The sequence below is a fragment of the Sceloporus occidentalis genome, unplaced genomic scaffold (genome assembly GCF_023333645.1).
Source record: "Sceloporus occidentalis isolate IW3139 unplaced genomic scaffold, rSceOcc1.0.p SCAF_3, whole genome shotgun sequence".
Taxonomy (NCBI): domain Eukaryota; kingdom Metazoa; phylum Chordata; class Lepidosauria; order Squamata; family Phrynosomatidae; genus Sceloporus; species Sceloporus occidentalis.
This window is the reverse complement of record NW_028316983.1, coordinates 223,285,059-223,308,806: the sequence shown is the minus strand read 5'-3', so window position 1 is coordinate 223,308,806 and position 23,748 is coordinate 223,285,059. Positions and strand designations below refer to the sequence as shown.

The 23,748-nt window shown below is 38.3% G+C and overlaps 1 protein-coding gene and 1 pseudogene across 49 annotated transcripts in view; both read right to left on the bottom strand.

Annotated features, from left to right (window-relative positions):
- The window catches only part of RIMS2 (regulating synaptic membrane exocytosis 2), a 454,948-nt gene that overhangs the window by 92,909 nt on the left and 338,291 nt on the right, over positions 1-23,748 (bottom strand). For 35 of the 49 annotated variants that reach the window (XM_089517761.1, XM_089517766.1, XM_089517768.1 and 32 more), the window contains 2 exons: positions 8,448-8,537; positions 3,293-3,325 (listed from right to left, as the gene is read on the bottom strand). The exons of 9 other annotated variants lie outside the window; for them this stretch is intronic. In XM_089517761.1, the coding sequence (XP_089373887.1) occupies positions 3,293-3,325; positions 8,448-8,537 (123 nt within the window). The remainder of the gene's footprint in view (positions 1-3,292; positions 3,326-8,447; positions 8,538-23,748) is intronic. 5 more of the 49 variants (XM_089517774.1, XM_089517813.1, XM_089517798.1 and 2 more) reach the window with 2 other exon arrangements.
- LOC149317563 (5S ribosomal RNA) lies at positions 11,179-11,297 on the bottom strand (annotated as a pseudogene).

Below are 23,748 nucleotides of genomic sequence, written 5' to 3'. Positions count from 1 at the left end.
TTAAAGGAATAGTAATGAAAACATCCTATTATTCCTCAGAGAGGCAAGAGATTTCCAAATCAGTAGTAAATGTTTTGAATAAATTCACTGCATATACAGGAGAAGCTCCTGAAATTTGTTTCCAAAGGATAACTATTCAATTTATCTTAGCAGATTTTGTTAATGTAATAAAATTGTGTTGTGGATCATATAACTAGATTACTGAATTTGAAAGGTTTTTAAAAATAGTTTTATATGCCAGCTAAATTGAATTTGCCCACGGCTGTGTGAAATTCACAAATGTTTAAGTACTATAGACAATGTATCACAAACAAAAAGCAAAGATGGAGATTTCACTATCCTGTTATCAACTCCTAAGCTGCAAAGAAAAGAATAAAAAGTATGCTTCCATCATGAGATTGCAGTGTAAAATGTATGTCACACTAATATTAGCCTTTGTTTGCTCTGCTTATTTTCCACTTAAATAATTGTTTTAAATGAAAGAGAAATAGACATTTAAAATAGAATAAAAAAGGTTTAAAAACTGGAATTGTTTCTCTCTAAATCACTATAATTTAGTATGAAGGAACAAAAGTGAATAAGGGATATTCTGTTTTGGCCAAATAAAGAGACTTCCAACCGCTACCAAGGTGGGGTGTTTAGATGACACAGAAGAAGAAAGCAGGTGAAAAGTGATACAAAACTGGAGTAAAAAGAAGCTGGAATACTCAGAATAATGACAGAAAATGTGTATGATCAGAATGCATATAAACAGCCCAGCGCCAGTGCAGGACGCAGCAAAGCAAAAATGCAATTGCCAATACTGCAATGGATGTAATTAAAACATACACAAACCAGACTGTCCAACAGGGGATACGTGGTGAAGGGGGATGAAAGGGGCATGTATTGAGGGGGGGCTCCATGATTATGCTTTGCCAATGTAGCAATGAGCACACTGATGCACTGTACATGAGGTGCATCACACATACAACTGTATGGCTGATCACAGGGCAGATGTCCAATGGAATTACATTTGGGTGGAAGGGAGGTAACTGGAGGTAGCAGATGGTGCATTTGGGCAATGTTGCACATGCATGGTAAGGAAGTGACAAAACAAAAATAACGATGCCATGCTGCTTCATGCTGTGTGGAGTGGACTGCCCGTGGGTGTTTGGCCCACTTTGGAAGTTGGCCGTGTGGACAGCAGGATTTTGACCCGCTCTCAGAAAGCCCAGGAACAAGCCGCTTTTTTTCACTCATCTGCTCCAGCCCTAAAAATCAGCACAATGTGTAGGAAACCATAGAATATGTAGCAGTATATTTGATGTGCAGAATCTCTCTGAGAGAGATATTGCATATAGGTGGCGGCATGAGCTGGCTTGTTGGGAGACCAGAGACATATACCATACTATCATGGATTTGTTCTTTATCCTCCTTCAACAATAAGAAGTGCTCTTGATATTTAAAAATACCCACCCTTCATGTTCTTCTCCAATGCAACATATTTTACAACATGTAGTAGGTAATTAATGCACACTCACAACTTTTTTACTTGCCTACTATTCTATAGTGGAAAAAAGTTACAGAGGAACTGAATTCTTTGAAACATCAGCCATCTCCACCCAATCAATGTTTTTAAAGTTATACAGATCCCTCTCAGACTAGTTTTGCCATGAACAACTCTCTTCATTATAGAAAAATAGGATTTCAAATAACATAACAAATACATCTTCATACATCTCCACCTATCAATTTAAGCATTAATTTGCAACACAACATACTTGAACTTTAACAGAATTAGACAATCTTTAAAAAAAAACTTTGTAATAAGTGGAACAAACAAAATATTCAAATCTTAAAACATCAAATCATCAAGAGGGCGGGAATCTTTACTCTTAGTCTTCCAAATTGTTGCCTGTCTTTGCATCACTGTAGATCAGACAATGGAGTTATAAATATAGGCCACTTTAGAAAACGTATACTGTATGTATCTTGGGCCTCTTACAGGTAATAGCTATAATGCTATAAGTTGATATAACATCTGAAACAGACATACCATGCTTTGTGTAAACTATTTCTTGCCTCTCAACTTGAAACTAAGTTCAAACTGGGGAAGTGAAAATGAGAAGAGCAAGGAGACTGCATATAACAGCACAAAATCTGTTCACTGTAGCCAAACTGTAGTTGGATTATATTCCTAAACCAAGGTACTCTCGAAATAAAATGGGTGTAAAAATGGAAAAGAGAATTTATCCAGCGTATTAGACAATGTCCCACAAAGGTATTTTTGCCATCAGTAAGTATAGGAAGGAAAAAAATCACTTTGTGGGATGTTATAGAAGAAAGGGAGCTAGTGTAAGGTTGTACTTTGAGAGTGTTGGACTATCACTCTGGAAGTCCAAGGTTTGAATTCCACTTTGGGTAGGAAAATCCACTGGGTGGCCTTATAGCAAGCAAGCAATAGCAAGTACATTTCTATACAACTTATCAGTGCACTTAAGCACTCCCTAAGCAGTTTACAAAGTGTCAGCTAATTGCCCCCAACAATCTTGGTACTCATCTTAGTGACCTCAAAAGGATGCAAGCCTGAATTGAGCTTGAGCCCTTTTGCTGGTATTGAACTCACAACCTTATGGTTTGTGAGTGAGTGGCTGCAGTACAGGCATTTAACCACTGAGCCTCCAGGGCTCCTTGGGCAAGTCACACTTTCTCAGCCTCAGAGAAAAACCCCTCTGAACAAATCTTGCCAAGAAAACCCACCCTGAGGTCATCATAAGTTGGAAATGGCTTGCAGGTACACCAACACAACAACAAACTATAAGGAATGTATTTCTTGTGCTATGCCAGAGATGATTTGATCAAAACTAGTGAAGACTCTCAGTATTACCTATTTAGAAGAATCCAGGAAGGGTTGTAACACTTGGCTTTGTGGAAAGGTTGGGATAGAAACTGGGCTATGATACACATACATCATTAGAAATGTGACTCTGATCAAATTGACTAAAAATTTGAGGATGAAAAAAAAAAACAAGCTTTTTTCCAGTTTAGGGGAATCAGGGGTTTTAGCCCAATTCTCATCCTACCTTTTGAAAACCCTTTATAAAATATTGCTCCTATCTTGTAGCCTGGCAGTTTGCCTTTTAAATGTTTATATTCCTAACAACAAACAAGATGGGAGATGAGTGAATGAAAGAACAGAATAAAATAATGTATATAGACACAAATGATGGAAAGTTCAGAAATGTAATGACAAAAATCACAGGACAAGTTAGAAGGAAAATAGAACAGAGAAAAACCAGTAGAAGAGACAGACCTGGGTTTCTTCTCCGTGATGAGTCCACTTCTTCTGTTATCACATCGTGTAATGGACAGACAGAGACACAAAGAAGATGGACGTGAGTGGATGTACTCAGTAGGTAAAAATTGACACTGAGAGAAAGGACCACAATTGTTTGAGAAAGAAACCTGTAGTGCAGTCAGTCGGTGGGAAAAAGAAAACACAGCAAACACTAAAAGGAATAAATTATCCATTTAAACCATAAAGGAAAAGAAAAAAAGGGTTAGTGACCAAGAAAAAGAAAAGTAGTGTTATATTTGTCTGGCCAGAGCAGCAAGTGCAAACTTCTGTGGCAGGGGGAGAGATACGTTTACTGGTGGATTCAGTTTAGTCCAGGAATATTCAGCTTGCTCAAACATTTATTTGGAGTAAAATTAAAAATTATCCCTAAAATCTGTCCTCATCCATGTTGTTAATTAGCTCACAACCTTTTAACAGCCTTTTTCACTGAAGATGACCAATTTAACAAAACAGAAAAGCAGGAAAAAAGTCAATTTTTTTTCTACAAGAAGAGACAAAGCTACTGCTTTCTGGAATGTTCAAGAATAATGAGTATTCATTAAACACCTATGTATTTTTTTAAAAAAATAGGTAAATTAAGCAACACTGAAAATAAGATTAGGTCAAAACTGCATGACTTCTGCAGTGAGCCAGAACTTAGAACATCCTTGATTTAGAGCTTCTAGTGGCCAGAGGAACAGCTGGGAAGGCTGATATTCCTGTGTGAGTTTCTGTGTACACACATCACAGTTCATATAAGGATCATCTCTCTCCTTTCTTGGATAACCCCACCAACACCAACACCCCATCTGCATTTCCCTCCCCACCATGTTCTACCCTGTGGGCTACTACTGATCTAACCTGATATTTTAATAGAAAATCATACTTCTTTTCACTCAGGGCCTCTGTATATCTGATGTAACAGACAGTCAATTGATATAAATCAAACACTCATAGAATATGAGTCTTCAAAATGTAATCTTCACATATATAAATATTTTTGCCTTAAGAATATTTCCATATCTATACAAAATCCACTGGGAGAAAGGCGGCACATATATACACACACACACACACACACACACACACACACACACAAAATGTGAAAAAACAAAATTCAGAACTTATCAGTTTTATCTTATCATAGTTTATCTAAAATAAATAAATAATAAAAATTTTATTTATATACCGCCCTTCCTCAGATCAGGGCGGTTTACAGCATTTTAAAAACATTACACACCATTAAAAACATTACAATAAAAAACTGAAAAGCCCCGAGTTAGCCGGTCCTCTTGCCAGTGAGGAGGAAGGAGGTCCGTAGGACAACTTAGTCGGGGAATGCGTTGCCAAAAAGGAAGGTCTTCAGATCCTTTTTGAATTGGGCCAGGGAGGTGGCCGAGCGGAGCTCTATGGGCAGCGTGTTCCAAAGGGCCGGGGCGGCGATGGAAAATGTCTTCCTGGTAGTGGAGACAAGCTTGGCCCCGGGAACCCTAAGTAGTTGCTGCCCAGATGTTCTGAGGGTGCGGGACGGAATATATGGGGAGAGGCGGTCCTTCAGGTATCCTGGGCCCAAGCCATTTAGGGCTTTATAGGTCATCACCAACACCTTATATTGCGCCCGGAAGCGGATCGGCAGCCAATGCAGATCTTTTAGCACCGGTGTAATGTGGCTGGCCCTGGAAGTACCAGTGACCAGCCTGGCTGCCATGTTTTGTACCATTTGTAGCTTCCGGGTTTGGTATAAGGGTTGCCCCATGTAGAGTGCATTGCAGAAATCCAGTCTCGAGGTTACCAGAGCATGTACCCCAGTTTCAAGGTCCCTCTGGGCCAGGTATGGGCGCAGCTGGCGAATAAGCCGAAGCTGGTGACAGGTGCTCTTGACCGTCGCATTCACCTGAGCAGTCAGGTGAAGGGACGAATCAAGAAGCACCCCCAGACTGCGCACGGAGTCCTTCACAGGGAGCGTGACCCCGTTCAGGACAGGTGGAACCACCGCCATTCCTGGACCAGGGGAACCTATCACGAGTACCTCCGTTTTCTCTGGATTCAGCTTGAGTCGGTTTTCCCTCATCCAGCCCATTACTGACTCCAGACAGGCCACGAGAGGAGAGACGCCATCCTCAGTCACTGCATCAGTCGGAGACATAGAGAAGATTATTTGGGTGTCATCAGCGTACTGATAACCCCGCGCCCCATGTCTCCGGATGATCTCTCCCAGCGGTTTCATGTAAATGTTAAATAGCATGGGAGACAGAATGGCTCCTTGAGGGACCCCTGTTTTAAGGGCCCTCTCATCGGAGCACACGTCTCCCAGCTGCACCATCTGGGACCTCCCGGAGAGGTAGGACCGGAACCACTGGAGCGCAGTGCCCCTGATACCCACCTCTGCCAGGCGCCCCAGAAGGATACCATGGTCTATGGTATCGAAAGCCGCTGAGATGTCCAAGACCACCAGCAGGGACACGCTTCCCCTGTCGATACCCATTTATTTGTTCAAGGGTCTCTCTGACCGTTATCCAAAATTTGGTCCTTCAATAATTATGCTATATGGTGCAGGAGGAAACTCTTGGCAGATTAGATTCTCAATTCAGTATTTTAATTAAAAGAAAGATAATATTGTTACATTAATTTGAAGTACTGTACCACCACGTCACAGTAGTACCTTTCTTGTTTTATGGTTACCTGAGTGGAAGGATACACCTCCTGCAAGAACTGAACAGGTAGCTACGAAAACCAAAAAAGGGGAGTATGCCTTGTGTGTCAACAAAAGAAGCATGCAAATAAAGATGGAGATTATTTACAGTAGTCTAAATAATTTGGGCTCAAATTGAAATGCATGTCTGCTCTGAGGTATGTCCCACTGAGTAATCAGACTTGCTTCCTTTTCTAAGCCTAATTCTTAGGCATTTCTGATCTATATACTGTGAGGATGGCACTACCCATCCCCTTCTTGCAGGAAGTGTAAGGTAACCATGAAACAAGAAAGGTTTTACTATGAAGTGATTTATTCATGGAGGCTCTCTCCTTCAGAAAATCAACCTCCACATGTAGAGGCTAATGGATAATTTTCCAATTAGACCAATGCTTCCCTGGCAAACTAATGTTCATCTACTAAATCCAATTTAATTTGAAGAAAGAAGTAGAAAAGACAGCCATGGGTATGTTCTCTTCAAAATTTTAAAGTTTTTTTTACCCAGTCCCCAGCCAAGAAAAACTCAGGCCTAAACCAACCTACAGAACATCATTAAATCTTAATATAACTCTTGTGAAATCTTCACTGTTTTACAGCAGATATGAAATGAAGCACATGAACCAGCTATGGCTGCATCCACACTGCAGAAATAATCCAGTTTGACACCTCTTTAACTGTAATGACTCAATGCAGAGGGATTCTAGGAATTGTTTTGGGAGGCATATAGCCTTCTCTCAGAGTGGCACAACAAACTACAACCCAAAATGCCACAGCATCTAGACATGGCAGTTAGAGCAGTGTCAAGAAGGTTAAGAGGTGATATGATAGCCCTGTTTAAATATTTGAAAGGATGTCATATTGAGGAGGGAGCAAGCTTGTTTTCTGCTGCTCCAGAGAACAGGACCCGGAACAATGGATACAAGCTACAGGAAAAGAGATTCCACCTCAACATTAGGAAGAACTTTCTGACAGTAAGGGCTGTTCAACAGTGGAACACGCTCCCTCGGAGTGTAGTGGAGTCTCCTTCCTTGGAGGTCTTTAAGCAGAGGCGGGATGGCCATCTGTCGGGGATGCTTTGATTTGGATTTCCTGCATGGCAGGGGGTTGGACTGGATGGCCCTTGCGGTCTCTTCCAACTCTATGATTCTATTATTCTAAGATATGTGAAGTCGAAGGTTTTCATGGCCAGCATCCATAGTGGGTTTTTCAGGCTATGAGACTGTGTTCTAGCAGAGTTTATACCTGATGTTGTCAAGATAGATTATTCTTGCAGTGCTGGTGCAGGAATTAGATAAGATCTTCAATTCTAAAAATATATAATTAAATACAAGCCAGAATTATCTATGTAAAATATTTCTGATTTCTATGTATGGATGTGAAAGCTAGACAGTGAAGAAAGCTAACAGGAAGAAAATCAATTCATCTGAAATGTAGTGCAGGAGAAGAGTTCTACAGATACCATGGACTGCTAAAAAGACAAATGGATGAGTCCTAGTTCAAATCAAGCTTGAACATTCCCTAGAAGCCAAGATGATTAAATGAGACAGTTATACTAAGTACATTGCATGAAACAACATGACTCATTGACAAAGACAATAATGCTTCGTACAGTGGAAGGGCACAAGAAAAGAGGAAAACCACAATACAGTTGGATTGACTCTGACTTTGCAAGATCTTAATAGGGCAGCTGATGATCGGGGCTCTTAAGAAGTCTCTTATTCACCATAAGTCAAAGTCCACCTGACTGCAGCAGCAACAACAAATATCTCAATTTGTTTAAAAGTCAAATTGTACACTTTCTTGTATAAGAATGGCTAGCTTCTTATCATTTAGATTCTTTATTTATTGCATGCTTGCTTTCTCATCCTATTTAAGAAATATGATCCCTTCTCAGAATGAGTCTAACAATTCATTCCAAATAATACTACTTGTTTTTCTTGCTTTTTAAATAACCCCTCCCCACATTTTTTTGTATTTCTTCTCTTACTTATTTTTAATAATTCCCTTTCTATTTTTCCCTGTTGAAGAATCATGTGACTCCTTCCTCCCCAAATGAGCCCTGCCCAAATTCCAAAAAAATAAAAACCCAAATCACATGGCTTAGGTCATATAACAACCTTGCACATGTCCGAATTCCTAATTTTTCAACTATATAAATTAAGTCAAATAAGAATGGAACATTTCAAAAATGGAGAGTTAATATCTAATTTAAGCCAAGTTCTTTTTCTAATTAATGTGCATTCTATCACAAGTGGCTCTATTTTTGCTACACTAAAAAAAACAAACTGTGTCACATGACTAATCTAAATAATATCTACATACTAAAAAGTCACAAACTAAAAAAAAAAGATACATTAAGCACACACTCATTACAAAAGCATGAAATGTAACAGTTTTATAGTCTCATGCTTTCAGGTGGTTTTCCAAACCCTGACCAACCTGGCTGAGTATGATGTTTCTTTTTCGGCAATGATTTGTCATCAGCTATTGTACCATTCACCTTTTCCTGCTGGTCTTCCCATGTAACTTCTAGCGTAAACCAAGAGAAATCAGAACTTGTCAGAAACATGACGTGACTTCTAAATGATACCTATCATAATTTGATGCAGTATACTAACAACTATTATATAATCACTGGCAGTGCCAATACTATATTTGTTAGTCTTTGAAAAGGACAGTGCAATCAGATTTATGACTCCCTTAATATTACAAGTAAAAAGAACCTTCTTCACATCACAAGACACTTCTCAGCTATGTTTATAAATGGTTGAACCTTCTTGCAGATAGGACAAAAACTCCATTTACAAGGGTATTGACCTATTCTCATTACCCCTATTGTTTTATTAGGTCTACATATACAGTTATAAGTATATATAAGTAATGTTGGGACCCTCCTTAGTTAATAGTGACAATATATGACATGCGATCTTCTAAGTAAGTAAATGACAAGGATATTATATTACACATGTAATTCATGTATTATTCATCATGCATCTAGGATATACAAGCAAGTGCATGGTGTATTGGTTTGAGCGCTAGACTAGGACTCTGGAGGCCAGGATTTGAGTCCCTGAGGCATGGACATCTACTGAGTGACCCCTGGGCTAAATGAACCCTCTCAGCCTCAGAAGAAGGCAAAGGCAAACCCCTTCTGAACAAATCTTGCCAAGAAAAACCCCATGACAGGCTTGCCTTAGGGTCATCATAAGTTGGAAATAGCTTGAAGGTACACAGCAGCAGCAGCAGCAAATATATTTAACCTGGAACACCCCAATACATAAATAGGAAATATAGCTTGACCAGTGACTATTAAGATACATAAATCAGCCAATGAATAAAATTATTAATATGCATGGTCTTTTATTGACTGATTCCTGCCCAAAAGAGCTTACCATTTAAAATTTGACAATGGGGAGGTAACTAAAGAAAGCAAGACTTACAGATTCTGCAGTAAACATTGGCATATACATTTATTTTAGTTAGACATATGTTGGGTTAGTTACAGTAATGTTATTTAGTTATTTGTAATTGTTTCATTTGTAATTTTTCCCTGTCATGCATCACAGATTCAAAGGAAATAATATTTTTTAAAAAATAGGTAAAGAATATAAAATGAAAACTAATACAAAGTTTCAATACTAGCTAAATATTTAAACGATTAGGCACTGTCTACCTATAGCTAATAAAAGTGGTTACTGAGGATATTGAGTCTTTGTCCCAATATTTATTACTGTCTGGAGATTCTCTTTAATACCCATGTGAAAAGATTTAGCTGTTTTCTCAATAGCGGGGATTTCCTTCAGTCATTCCCTACATGTTGTTTCTTCTCGTAAGAACAGTAATTGCTGACCATGTTCACCAGTTGTTCTTACCTCATGCTTTCAATGTCATTATCCACTGATCTCAAACATAATAAGCAGGAGAAGGTAAACTAAGCATTTCTTTGCAAGGGTGGGAATTGTTAAGCCTTCCTGATGTTGTTAAACTCTTAGCATTCTTCACAATTGGCAATGCTGGGTAGAATTGCTGGGCACTTTGGTCCAACAACATCTGTAGGGCTGCATCACCAAATAAATGAAAAGGCGGCACAGGGACACATACATACTTGAATTCAGACCTCTAGGGATAAGTGAACTGCATCAAGGGTACTAAAGAAACTTGGAGATGTAATCTTGGATCCTTTCTATACAAACTTTGTGAATAATTGGAGCAAAGGTAAGGTCTCTGCAGACTGTAGGAGGCAAAATGTAATCACCATCTTCAAAAAGGAGAAAAGGTTGATCTGACCAACTTGACCCATCAAGTTGCTGTGATTACTAAGAGCCAAATGAAGCATGCCAGACTAATCTTCTCTCCCTCTGGTTAGAGTGATAAGCTTGCCAGATCAAAGGAATAGAATCAATCTAGTGTATCTTTGATTTTAGCGTGACTTTTGACAAGTCTCCCTGTAACATTCTTGCAAGAAAAGTGATAAAAGTTAGGTGTATTTGTAGCTGGTTGATAGTCCCAACCCAAAGAAATCTCTCTCTCTGGAGAGAAATGACAAGTGGTGTCCACAGTGTTCCAGGCCAGTTTTGTTCAATTTTTTTATAAATTACTTGGATGAAGGAAAGAAAAGGCATGTTCATCAAAATTTCATTATACCCACTTTTGTTAGGTAGTAAAACCCAGACGACTGAATGAGGATTCAAGAAAATTTCATCAGAATGTCAACATAGATACTATGTTTTAGGCATGTAAAATCAGATAGGATATATGATACCTCGCTTGATAACAATATGTGTGAAAAGGGGAGAAAACAAAACTCTTTACCCTTCTTTGATCAGATCTCAGCTGGAAGACAACTTCCAGTTCCTAACACTACAGTTTAATATAGGAAAGTTTTCAGAAAAATAGTAAGCAAGATGATAAAGGGTCTGGAACCAAGCCACATCAGCAACAGTTGAAGGAGGTGGGTACATTTAACAGAGAGACTAAAAATTGAAATGATTGCCATCTTTAATTATCAAAAGGAATGCCATGTGGAAGATGGAGTGAGCTTGTTTTCTGCTGTTCCAGAGTATAGGATCTAAATCAATGAATTCATTATATTTTTAAAAAGTAATAAAAAAGATATTTGTATTGGGCCAAAACTCAAACAAATAATTATGTAAGAATGGAGATATATATAAGCCTACAGCACCCGGTATTCCCAGGCGGTCTCCCATCCAGGTACTAACCATGCCCGACCCTGCTTAGCTCCCGAGGTCAGACGAGATCGGGCGTGTTCAGGGTGGTATGGCCATAGGTAAGAATAGATATATTTTGTTATATACAAAAAGAATCTTGGACTTTGTTACTGACTGAGCAACTCATTCAGTTGTTTATGTATAAAGTTGTTAACAAAGTTAAAGTATGTCAACATGATTAAGACTGAATACAACAAAACTAAATACAACCAAAAGGTTAAGGTGTTAATATATCTAAAATGTTGATATATGATAATAGATGTAGCTTAAAATACTCAGATTTCTAGAAAATTCTGAAAATGTATGTTTTCCACAAATAACAATCAAAATGCAGAAGATAAAAATTGTACCCTAGAATGCAACTACAGTCATCCCTTCATATTCACGGACATGAGATTCATGAATTTGATTATGCGCAATCTCAGTGTGAGCCTCCCCATCTCCTTCACCTGTCCCATGCATCATAGGAGGAGGTGGGCAGGGCTTGTGCTAGTCGCGAATTTTCCATATTCGCAGAGGTCTTGTTCCCCTAACCCCTGAAAATATGGAGAGACGGCTGTAATAACACATAATTAGCTACTGTATATACTTGTCTATAAGTCAGAAAATGTATGCCCAAAATTGACCCTATAATCCTTGGTCAACTCATATACAGGTTGATACAGTAATGCAATGGCAGCTATTTCAGATTTCTCTGCCCATTTTCTCTCTCACCTGAACCACTGGGGAAGCAGAGACAGTGGTGGGCTATTGCTTCTTCTTTAAGAGTCTCTCACACACACACACACCACACACACACATACAAACAGAGAGAGCCTCAAAGTTTTACCCTCAACTTATCCATGGGTCATATCAAAATCCATAGTCTTGCCCCCACAACCTGCCCTCTACTTATACATGGGATCAACATATAGTTGAGTAAGACTAAATATAAGAGCATGACATAAAAGGTGCTGAAATACTAAGAAGAAAAACTCCTTGGAGGGAGCAATTAACCATGTTCTATTGCTCTAATGTTTTGGTTTGACATTAGCATTCATCAATATCACAGAAAGCATTACGAACATTGTATTGTCTCACATACTGTCAGGTGTTTTGGAAGGCTGCAAAGCAGGAAACTCAACAGAGTGCAAATGTGCCTTCTTATGAGATTTGTTTGAATCCATTAACAAGAAGAAACAAATACGGAATGTCATCATTCCTTACTAGCAAGCAAAGTATCAGCTGTTTGGAAATGAATGAAAGAAACTTTTACATGTTACTGAACTGTGGAAGAATGAACCTCTTTGAATGAATCAATCAAGAAAAAATGATTAAAATATTCTCTCACACATTTTACATGCATTGTCACAAAAGAATAGTGTATGGTACTATGTTCAGCATCTGACAATACTAACATCATCTCCCCCACCCCATGAGCTCATTTTCCTGTCATCTGTTATTTATTTATTGTATTTACAGTATATCCTGCTTTTCTCCTAACATGGCATTCAAGGCAAACTTTGACACTCTCTGACTACATGTGCCTGTGCTTAAAGCAGTTAGACAAGCTCTTGTTAGCTGAGGAACCAACATGTCTGATTGTATTGGGTACATACACGCTCCAAGTAAATTGAGTAAAACAGTATGCAAGTTCTAGGTCTTTGAGAAAATATCTTTGCTTATCATGCCATTAAAGGAAAACTGGGCAACATTTTTCATTTCTTTTGGGTGCAAAAAGTTATAGTTATATAAGTAATTAGATTATTGCATTCCAGAGACATATATCTTCCCAAAGAAAGTTATCTGAGTAAGGAATAAAGATTCCTTTTAACCAACTTCTCTTCTCTTTTTATTCCTCCTCTTCATCCATATTGATCATGCCTAGAAATGTATTAACTCATTCTTTTCCCAATCTTTCTCTGATCCTCACTTCTCCTACAGTATAATGGAACACATATATTAAATTATTTCTTGTTTTGTTTAGATGTTTTTCAAATCACAAGAGAATCCAGAATGCATTTCTTCAAGTTATTTTCTACACCTAAACAAATTACAAAGCCACATTTTCCAGTTCTCCTATAATGCTGCCATGCTGTGTAATGCTGAAGACTTGGGTGTTGTTCATGAACATGATATTTATTCTTCTTAACCACGTGATAAAAAGCTGATCAGCAAGTTGTGCTCCAGCTCAGGACTCACTGGCTCAGCATACAATAATTAAATGTTAATGCAATGACTTCAGTTTAACCAAAATAAGAGAAACGTATTACTGATAACTTGCAACCAATCCAAATTGTTAAGCACTACACAGGGACAATCAAGCATTTCTGGCACAAACTTGCTCTTTCACCGGCTAACAGGTATGGAATGTTTTCTCTCATAATCTTTACATTAAAAATAGAATTCAGATTAATAATTCAGTAATAGCGCTGCTCTAAACATGTTTTATGCTCAAATAACATGACCAAAGCTTAATTAACAGAGGCAAAGTAATATGTGCAAAAATAAAAATCAGCAATATCCTAGATTACCAAAGCAGTTTTACTAGTATCTAACATTTATACAACTATAATTCAAAGATACAGCCGTGCTAGTCTGTAGATTCAGTACATAGAGAGATCTTGTAGCACCTTTGAGACTAACTGAAAGAAATTGGAAGCATGAGCTTTCTTAGACCTCAGTCTCCTTCCTCAGATGCATTTATACAACTAGTTTTACTAGCATCTAACGTTTATACAATGATTTCAACAAAGGTAAATAATGGTTAATTAATTACAAAGGCCACAATCCAAAGCTATCTCTCAGTTTTGTAGACCCTGGCCATCAAATATCCCTGGGACCATGTCATTTGAGACAATCTTTCCAGTACCACCAATAATGAGCCCCTTTTCATGCCCCTCATGGAGGTTCATCCTCCTCCAAACTCCAGATGCATAATCAGCTTCAAAGCCCAGGCCCTGTACAAAAAAGGCCTAAAGTCCTATACAAATACTTTATAAACCCCATTGTCTCATACAATCTGTATTTTACTGCATGTGAAATATAGGCTCTGAGATGTTTCCTCTTCTGTTGAGTAGCATCACTCCTAAAAGCAAGGGGGCTAAAACAAGCAAGACAAAACTGTACTCCATTTCTTCCAGTACTCTCCCTTCTGAAAACAGTGACATTTTTCTAGAGCTCCCTGAATTTTTAATCATATCCTAGTGGGAAGGTCACTGAGTCATATGAAAGCCCGTCTCTCAGGCTTTTGCCACTTACAGGCCTAAATCAAATAAGAAGACTTTTGCTATGTAATACCAGGAAGAACACCCCAAGGACTCTGTAATGATACATGTGAGATCATGAGACAGAACTTTCTTTACATGGAATATAAATCCCTGTAGCCTTGAGAGGTGATACAACATTTTCTAGTAGGAATGTCCAGTGACAATGAAGGAAACAAAGAACAACTCCAATTACCAGAGCCCATTCTGCTGTCATCAGCTTCTTGTCCCATCAGAATTTGTCCATATCTTTGGTCACCAATCTTACAACGTGCTGACAGGCTTGGAAACCAAAACATGCTGGTAGAGCATTGAAAATTTAGTTACATGTAGCCCAAATCCCTTAGAGGGACACTGCTTTGAAAATGGGAGCTGCTACACAGAAATATTTTCTTTGTATTAACAGTCTATCTTGTTCCTTTTTGAAGTACATCTTCTCCCATTTATGTTGATAGATGTTCATAATCCTCTATGGTCCAGGTATATTATTTTTCATGGACCATGTTATGACTGGGAAAATATCCCAGAACCACATTGACAGATAAGTAATGATGTTAAGCGAGGACAAATGAAGTCATTAATTCCTCTCAAATTCACTTGTTGCCAAAATTCTCCCTATATGTTTCAGTGTGTATTGATTCATATTGTGGAAGAACTGGACATCAACCTGTACCTCTTGGCAAGGTGCCAACACTTTCCAAACTCACCTATTCAAAATATGAACAAATATCATGTTGAGATTCAAGGCCTTTAACAGAGGCTGGATGGTCATCTGTCAGGGATGATTCTACATCTAATTGATTAGGATTATGAAGAACAAAATGAATTCTGGAATAGCAGAGATATGCTCCTCCATTCCAGTGCTAACAATTTTATTCTTCTTCTTTCTTTAAAAAACATTAAAAAGGCAGGTTGCTTTTCAGGGAGCATGAAAATATATTAAAATATTAGATGCTTTATATACTAGTTTGTTTACTTTATATCCTACTTTTCTTTCATAATGGAATCTAACTGATTTTTGTAATCCAAGTACTGGTTTAATTGTAGAAAGGGCGTTTTTTTGCTATTAAATGCAGAATTATGTGCATAGTAGTCATTTCCAAATAGAGATTTATGAATAACATTATTTATGATTAGTGGTAAGCAAATATTAACTATAAAATATGAATAACCAAAAAGGATAAAATCTGAACATGAAAGTCAGGGATAAGAAATATAAAGCTAACATTCCCACTTTTCCTACTCCTTTTCCTCCAAGAAGCTAAAAATGGCAGTGGGCTAGAATACTACTGTTAGAGACAACTAGAACAGATCCATTGAGTCAGAGGAGAATACCTAAGTGTTGGCTTACTAAATTATCAGTGGGTCTTCTCTGGTGGAAGCTAACAAGAGGATTTAAACCATAATCTCAGTCCATACAACCCAAATATTAAACTCGCAAGAGTCATGTACAATGTCAGGTATGAGAGTGATCCATGAGTCCAATTGCTAAAATACAAGACATGTAGCGAGACAGATCTGCCTTGATCTTAGTCTCTTACATTTTATAATGCCCAGTCCTTTGTTTACCTCTATATGTAGTATAGGAAAAATTAGATTTTTTTAAAAAAAAATTGCACTTTGACCTTAGATAAACAAAAGAATAGTTCCTACATATTTTTATTGATGGTAAAAAAATCTAACTTAGAATACCTAGAGCATCATATTCATAAGAGATTATTTCTACATGACATGTACTAATTCAATTCAGTAACAGTGAGCAGGGCACACAGACAGTTTCTGTTATGTGACTGAATAAATCAGATTACTGAGATTAAACATTTTAGATTGATTAATCAAAGCCTGCCTTGTTTTAACAAATAGGGAATCATGGTGACATACACAAAATCAAGCTTTTTCTCATACCATTGTGTCCCTCATGCTAGACAATTTACTTCTCTAGAAAAAGAAACATAATGAAAACTGATAAATGGACAGCACATTTGGAAATGTACAGATTATTAAAAGATTACAGTAGAAGAAGAATTATACATTAGGCAGACTAAGTACAAAACAACGGAGGCAGGATTCAGAGTTGCACAAGAAGAAAGCTGGTTTTCCATCTTCTTCTGTTACAGCCATCTGCACAACCTAAAGCAGCTCTAAGGTTGCATGAGCAGCACTCTATAGACTGTATTTTCTTTTGTTCTTTTGTTTCTTATTTATTTTTCATTATGCAGACACTAATATAAACTTTCACTTTTAATGTCACATCCATTTTTCCTTGTATTGATATCGTTTCTCATTCTGCACAATAAATGCAAGGGTACTGTAAAAGTACTAGACACTACTAAAAAGTACATATATGTAAAATGTGGCAAGAGACAGTATCTGAGATACAGATCATAAGCAGATTTACATCCACCCAACAGTTCCTAAGTTACAGCAATTTTTGCTGTTGTTAAAAGGAAATTAATTTACACAGAAAGTGTCAGGCAGGAAGTTAGTATTGTTTGTCTTGGTGAATAAGCAGCAGATAAATCATTATAGCATCACAGAGAGAATAGACAGGGGAGATCTTCACTTAAATCTTCTGTCTAAGGCCTGGAACACACGGGCCAAATTAAACAGCTTCTAGCCACTTTGGGGGCATGGCCTTCAAACTACACACACTCCAAAGCATCCAGTAGCTGCTCTGACTTTGTGCTCTGGTCCAAAGGGCTGGAGCAAAAAGGAGCAGAAAAAAAATCTGGCTTCTGGCCACGCAGCTTGGGACCTACAGTGGTGGCCCACTTTGGGAGCAGACCATGCTGTCGCCATGCTCATGGCCCAATCACAGCCAGAGGCCAATCCTACAGGGCTCTCTGCTTCACCCCTAAGACTGTGCTATGGGATTGGGCCAAATTTATCTAGTTCAGTATCCTTCCTCCCACTATGGTCAACCGAATGCCTCTGGAAAGCCCACAAAAAGGGTACGTCATGAAGGAAAGCCATCTATTGATAAGACTCCCCAAGAACTGTCCAACAGCTCAGATATTATATAATTATCATAAAACTTCCCTTATTGTGTTTTTTCTTGTAAGAATGGAAAACTTTAAGTTCTATTGAAATTCCCAATCTTGGGTGACATTACAAAAGTTCTACACATTTGGGGGGACAATTTTTCACATCTCAGGACTTTTATGCGAAGAGTATAGAGCACAATACATTTTTGTGCAACCACAATGTATTCTGCATGTTTTCCTTCATGTTGCTGCTATCGATGAAAAAACACTAAGCTCTCTTGCAAGGACCAACATTTTATTCAAGTCTACAATTTTTTTGATAGCATAAAATGAAGAAAGGGAGTGGATTTAATTATTATTATAGGGTGTCTTGACAAGAGTATCAAGATGAGAAACTGCAAATAATCTTTGCATCCCTAAGCTGTACCATACATTTGTATAAAATCATTTTGATAGTAGTAATTTAATTTTACCAGAAAAGCACATATCTAGACCATTAACCAGCCAGAGATTAATTCACACAATTCAGATTACAGCCTGTAACAGGAAGAGAGTACATGTACTCTAAGTGATACTTTCAGAGCAATAGCATCCAAATCTTGAATATCAGCTTTTAAAATAATTCATTATGGAAGTTTCTTCTGTTACATTAAAAAAAAAAATCACAAACACCTCAGTAATCATAAGAAAAAAATGTATCTAAGAATGCCCTTAAAAAGAACTAAAGACATTCTTTGTTGCACAACCGAAGCAATACAATTGTACATACTCTTTACATTACTTTTACAATGTAATTTGATTATGACCTCAGTACAAAAAAAGCAACTGTGGTGTAATGGTTTGAGCGTTGGACTATGATATGGAGAATAAGGTTTGAATCTCCGCTTGGCCATGGAAATCCACTGGGTGCCCTTAGGCAAGTCACACTCTGTCAGCCTCAGAGGGTGGCACTTACAAAAACCTTTCTGAACAAATCTTGCTATGAAAACATGTGATAGGCTTGCCTTAGTATCACCGTAAGTTGGAAATGATTTGAAAACCCACAACAAAAACAAAAATATAACTGTTTTACTTAGTTATTTTCCCAATAATGGGACTCAGGGTATCTCAAAATTTATTAAGACCATGTAATTTACTGTATATACTCATGTATAAGTGTAGAAATTTATGTTAAAAAATTTACCCAAAAAATCTGCGTCAAGTTATCCACGGGTCAATGTAAGTACTGTATTTAACTCATATGCAGACTATGGCAGCTTGGACCAGCCTCCAGCCCCTCCAGACCCAGTTGCTCCCCGTTCGGCATGAGACAGCAGCAACCAGATGCCATGGTCCCAAGGCCATCCATCGCCACAGACTCAAACAGGCTGTCAACAAGGAGTGATTTTTTTGCACTCCTTTTGTGGCTGGGTTTGGGTTGCCTTAGGTGGCCACAGCACAGCTTTGCACTGATCTGGGGGAATGTGTCATCTGTACGCCACACCCCTGGATTGGCCCAAAAGCAACACTTTTTGTCTGTCTGTTTCAGGCTAATGTTAACATATCAGAGACCTCAGTTCATTACACACAGCTAATCCCTCTCTTTTACTAACTCAAAGCAAGTGACTCCTTCCTCAGAGCACTACAATCACTGGGAAATTATATATGCCTCCCCTTGCAGTTGATTGCTTTCTACTTGCAGAGGCTGGGAAATTCCTACAGACAGTGGTAGACCAGCTCTAAAAATAGTGAACCTGGCTGTAGCCTGTAAGGAAAGATCGATAGAGCTACCACTGCGCGTGTCTGGAGTCAAGAGGAATTTTGAGACTGCTGCATTATCCAGTACAATTACCTAGGAGCCTTGCATACAGTCACTCCTCCTCAAAGCTTGCCTTTCGCGGCTTTGAGCTTATGCGTAAGGCAAGCCCCAACAGAAGTAATGGGGCCCTGTGTGCTGCCACGAGTGTGCATCCCATTATATTCTATTGGGCTTGAGCATACGTTCTTTTCACCATATGCACCATATTTTTAATACCACAATATACTTAGCATATTTGCCAGAAATACTTTTTATCTTGCACATGTAAAATGTGCCATGAGCATTGTCCAAATGAGAAAGCCATAGAAAAGCAAAATCCCAGATTATCATCTTTCAACAAACTGTTTTGAGTTTTATGAAATCCAATTCTACAACCTCATGATTGAGCACTGAAAATAGCGTATATTGACTTTCTGTGACATGAAAATTAACTGCAATGGGTAAATTCTTAATGTCCCCTAGTTCACAAAGCCTATAAGAGGAAGTGACCTCAATCTTTTCCCATGACCCTTCTTTAATGTTGATTCCGCCTGCTCAACTTAATGTCTTCAAAGCTTACATCAGCACAAGTGTTAATCAGAGCAAGCGTTAATACTAAACATGATTTGATATTAACCACAATTTTGGCTCAAATGTTATGTGCTCACTGACCCAGCAATTAACATTTATCCTTTTTCTTTCATTTCTTTTTCAGCATATTTATTTTAATGCAAATCTTGGAATTTATTAAATCTCTACCTTGTTTTATAGAAAGTATCCTTCCTACTCTAGTGATTACTTGGATAAGGAGAAACAACCAAACCATTATTTCTTTTTATTTCTTTGGAATTTGCACTGTTGAAACTTCCTCAGCACTGATTTGCAGGGAACATATTGCTATCAAATCATTCCATATCAAACTGTCTCCAGGCGCTGCTACATTTAAAGAGTTCTTTGAATACACAGCCATGGGTAAAAAGAGGGTGGGGAGAACTTCATATCAAAAACTCTATATTCTTTTGGTCTGTTTTTTGCATTTTTTCTGCATTTTTGTACATTCCATAGGGTCAGGAAGACTCACAATGAAAGGAAAGTGCTACATCCAGCTGTTGCTGCTGCTATTGCCTCAGTTTGCTCTACCTGTGGGACTTCTTTGCAACATCCTACCTCCTTGAAGATCCAGGCCTACAAGATAAATCACAACTCAGCTCTTTATGCCAGCAAGTACTACTCATCCTAGCTACAGCAGTTGAATTAACTGGCAGATTAAAACAAAACTCCAGTGGGGTAGGAGCAATATCAAACAGGGGGGGGGGGCAGCTTTAGGAGAGCGACTTTGTGGGATCACCAGAGGAAGGGTCTGTTTGCTGCTCAAGAGAAGAGGGAAGAATATTGACTTTCAAACTACTTTTACGACTGCCTGTCTGTACCATCTTAGACAGTACTGCTAGTCTGCAACACAAACAATGTTTTCAAAAGAAGATGGTTCTCAGGGAGTAAGCATCACAATTGTGCAGGGAAGAGGGGTGTGTGGAAAGAGGAGACAGTTATACATTAACAGGAGAAAAATAGCAACAAGGTGCTGTTCAGTCCCAAACTATCCCCAGGTCAAATAACCTGTGTAGCCTTGGCAATAATCCTCTAGGTTAAAAATGCTGCTAGTGAATGCCAGGCTGGTGAATGATTAAAAAAAAAACATGAAACACTGTCATTCACAACTTCATTCTGAACAAACATGCCAACCTGATATATGTCACAGACACCTGGTTGAGTAAGCTTGGAAGGGTTAATCCCTCTCAAATTTTCCCAGTGGGTTCTCTATATAGCAGGCAACACCTTTGTGGGGGAGTTACAATGATCTATTGAAATTCCACCCTCTAATCAGTCATTCTATCCCACAGTTTGCTGGGTCTGAGTATGTATATATGAAGTTGTCTAGACAGGACAGATTAGAAATTCTGTTGGTGCATTGTCCACTCTGCTGTTCAACAGTGTCCCTTCCTTAGCTAAGCAGGGTGAACTGAGAGCTGATGTTAGAATCCCTCAGCTTGTGGTGATGGTGACATCCATGCTGACACTGTCCTGTTAGGAGTGGGATTTCCTAGGTGCCATGACAACCATGGGCCTGTCCCAAATGATATCTGTTCTCACTGATGCTGCTGGCACACTCTGAAGAACCTTTTTTTCTGCCCTGGTTTGAGTCGTGGCGATCTGAGAGCTGAAGACATTAAGACAAAGGCCTGACTAATTAAAAAAGATCTTTACAAATAAAAAAAAATGTGTAAGCCACCATGGGTCTCATTATTGGAGAAAAGGTGGGATATGAATGGAAATAAAATAAAAATAAATCAATAAAAAATCAATAATAAATAATAATTTTATTTATATACCGCCCTTCTATAAAACCAGGGCGGTGTACAACCTTCTTAAAACACATAAAATTACCATTTACATAAACAAATACATTAAAAACATTCTAGCCAGCTTGTCACTGCTGACATGGGGGGGGGGGGGGGGGAGAAGTTAGTCGGGGCCTGTATCAGGGAATGCTTGTTTAAACAAGAAGGTCTTCAGCCCCTTTTTGAACTGGGCCAGGGAGGTGGCCGAGCGGAGCTCAATGGGCAGGGAATTCCAGAGGGTCGGGGCCGAGATGGTAAAAGTCCTCTTAGAAGTGGAGGCTAGTCTGGCCCCCGGAACCCTCAATAGCTGCTGCCCAGATGTTCTGAGAGTGCGGGGCGGATTGTATGGGGAGAGGTGGTCCTCAAGGTATCCTGGGCCCAAGCCATTTAGGGCTTTATAGGTAATAACCAACACCTTGTATTGCGCCCGGAAGCGAATAGGCAGCCAGTGCAGATCTTTAAGCACTGGTGTTATGTGACTGGCTCTGGGTATGGTTTTATAGATGGGCGGTATATAAATAAAATTTTTATTTATTATTATTTATTATTGATTTATTTTTATTTTATTTCCATTCTCCAATAATGAGACCCATGGTGGCTTACACATTTTTTTTTATTTGTAAAGATCTTTTTTAATTAGTCAGGCCTTTGTCTTAATGTCTTCAGCTCTCAGATCGCCACCACTCAAACCAGGGCAGAAAAAAAGGTTCTTCAGAGTGTGCCAGCATCATCAGCATCAGCATCAATAATGTTTTTAGAAGACAAAAATTTGTATATATTTTGAAGAGGAAAAATGAAGTATGCTTATCAGAGCAACAATACAGAATTTGTATAGCTGCAAAGAAACTTGCAATGCAAATACATAAATATACTCTGGTTCTTATAAGTTTAATTTTTTATTTTTAAAAAGTCTGGATAGGAAATAAGCAATGGAAATCAGGATTCAATTAAAAGGGACTGAATTTGATTTGAGACCCAACACATTTTAAGTTAGGTGTTTCCAGGGCCTGACCATCTATCTGTGTGACAGCCTAACTAAGGCTGCAAACTTCTATCGACTTAAGAGTGGATAAATCCAGCTGAATGTATCAGAAGTCTTACATCTGAGTAGATACATATAGGATTATACTATAAATCTCTCCATAGGTCACGGCTTGTAGACTGACTAGATATCCTGATGTAGCAGTGACAATTTAATTTAGGATGGAGAAATAGTGTCAACTCATATATACAGTCATCCCTCCATATTTGTGGCTTTGATATTTGCGGATTTGATTATTCACGGATTTCATTAATACGTTCTCTCTAGGACTGTCTAGGTCCTCCACTGCAACTCTGTGGTCAACTTTAACTAAAAGTTAAAGACCATTTGTAGCCACTCCAGTGCCATTCTATGGTCAGTGTATGTTGGGCATTGACCACAGAGTTGCACTGGAGGACCTAGAGATTCCTAGAGAGGTGTCCTCTCTGGTAAAAACAGTGTTTTTATTATTTGGGATTTTTTCCATATTCACGGGGGTCTTGTGCCCCTAACCCTAGTGAATATGGAGGGACAACTGTAATCCATTTTTCCCACCAAGAGACTGCTTAAATCATGGGGCTTCTTCAGTTAAGATGCAGGTACACATGACCCATTTAGATGACAATATCAGTGCTCAATTTTTTTTAACATCAACCTATAAACATCCCCCCACCAAAGCATTTGGGCAGAATGAGGAAAACCATGAGTAGAAATTAAATGTTGTTATAATATACAACACAAAATATTTAGCCACCCATAACTGCAGTACACACCTTTTTATTCTTATGACTAGAGATCCACTTATATTCCATGTTTGACCCTTTATATTGTATTCTATTGCTTCCATATTTCTTACTAAAAAGACCATTTCATGTGGCACTTAAGTCATTTGATATGGTCCACTCTAAATTCTTATGTAATCCCTTGAAACAATAAGCACTTGCAATCTTTTCACGCTGGGAAGTTTTTTTGATATGTTCATCATTATAAGGATTTAAAACCAACACTTCCAACATATATTTTCACTGCAATTAAAATAGAATGGCTAATGATTCTCATATTATTTCTGTAATTGTGATGATGATT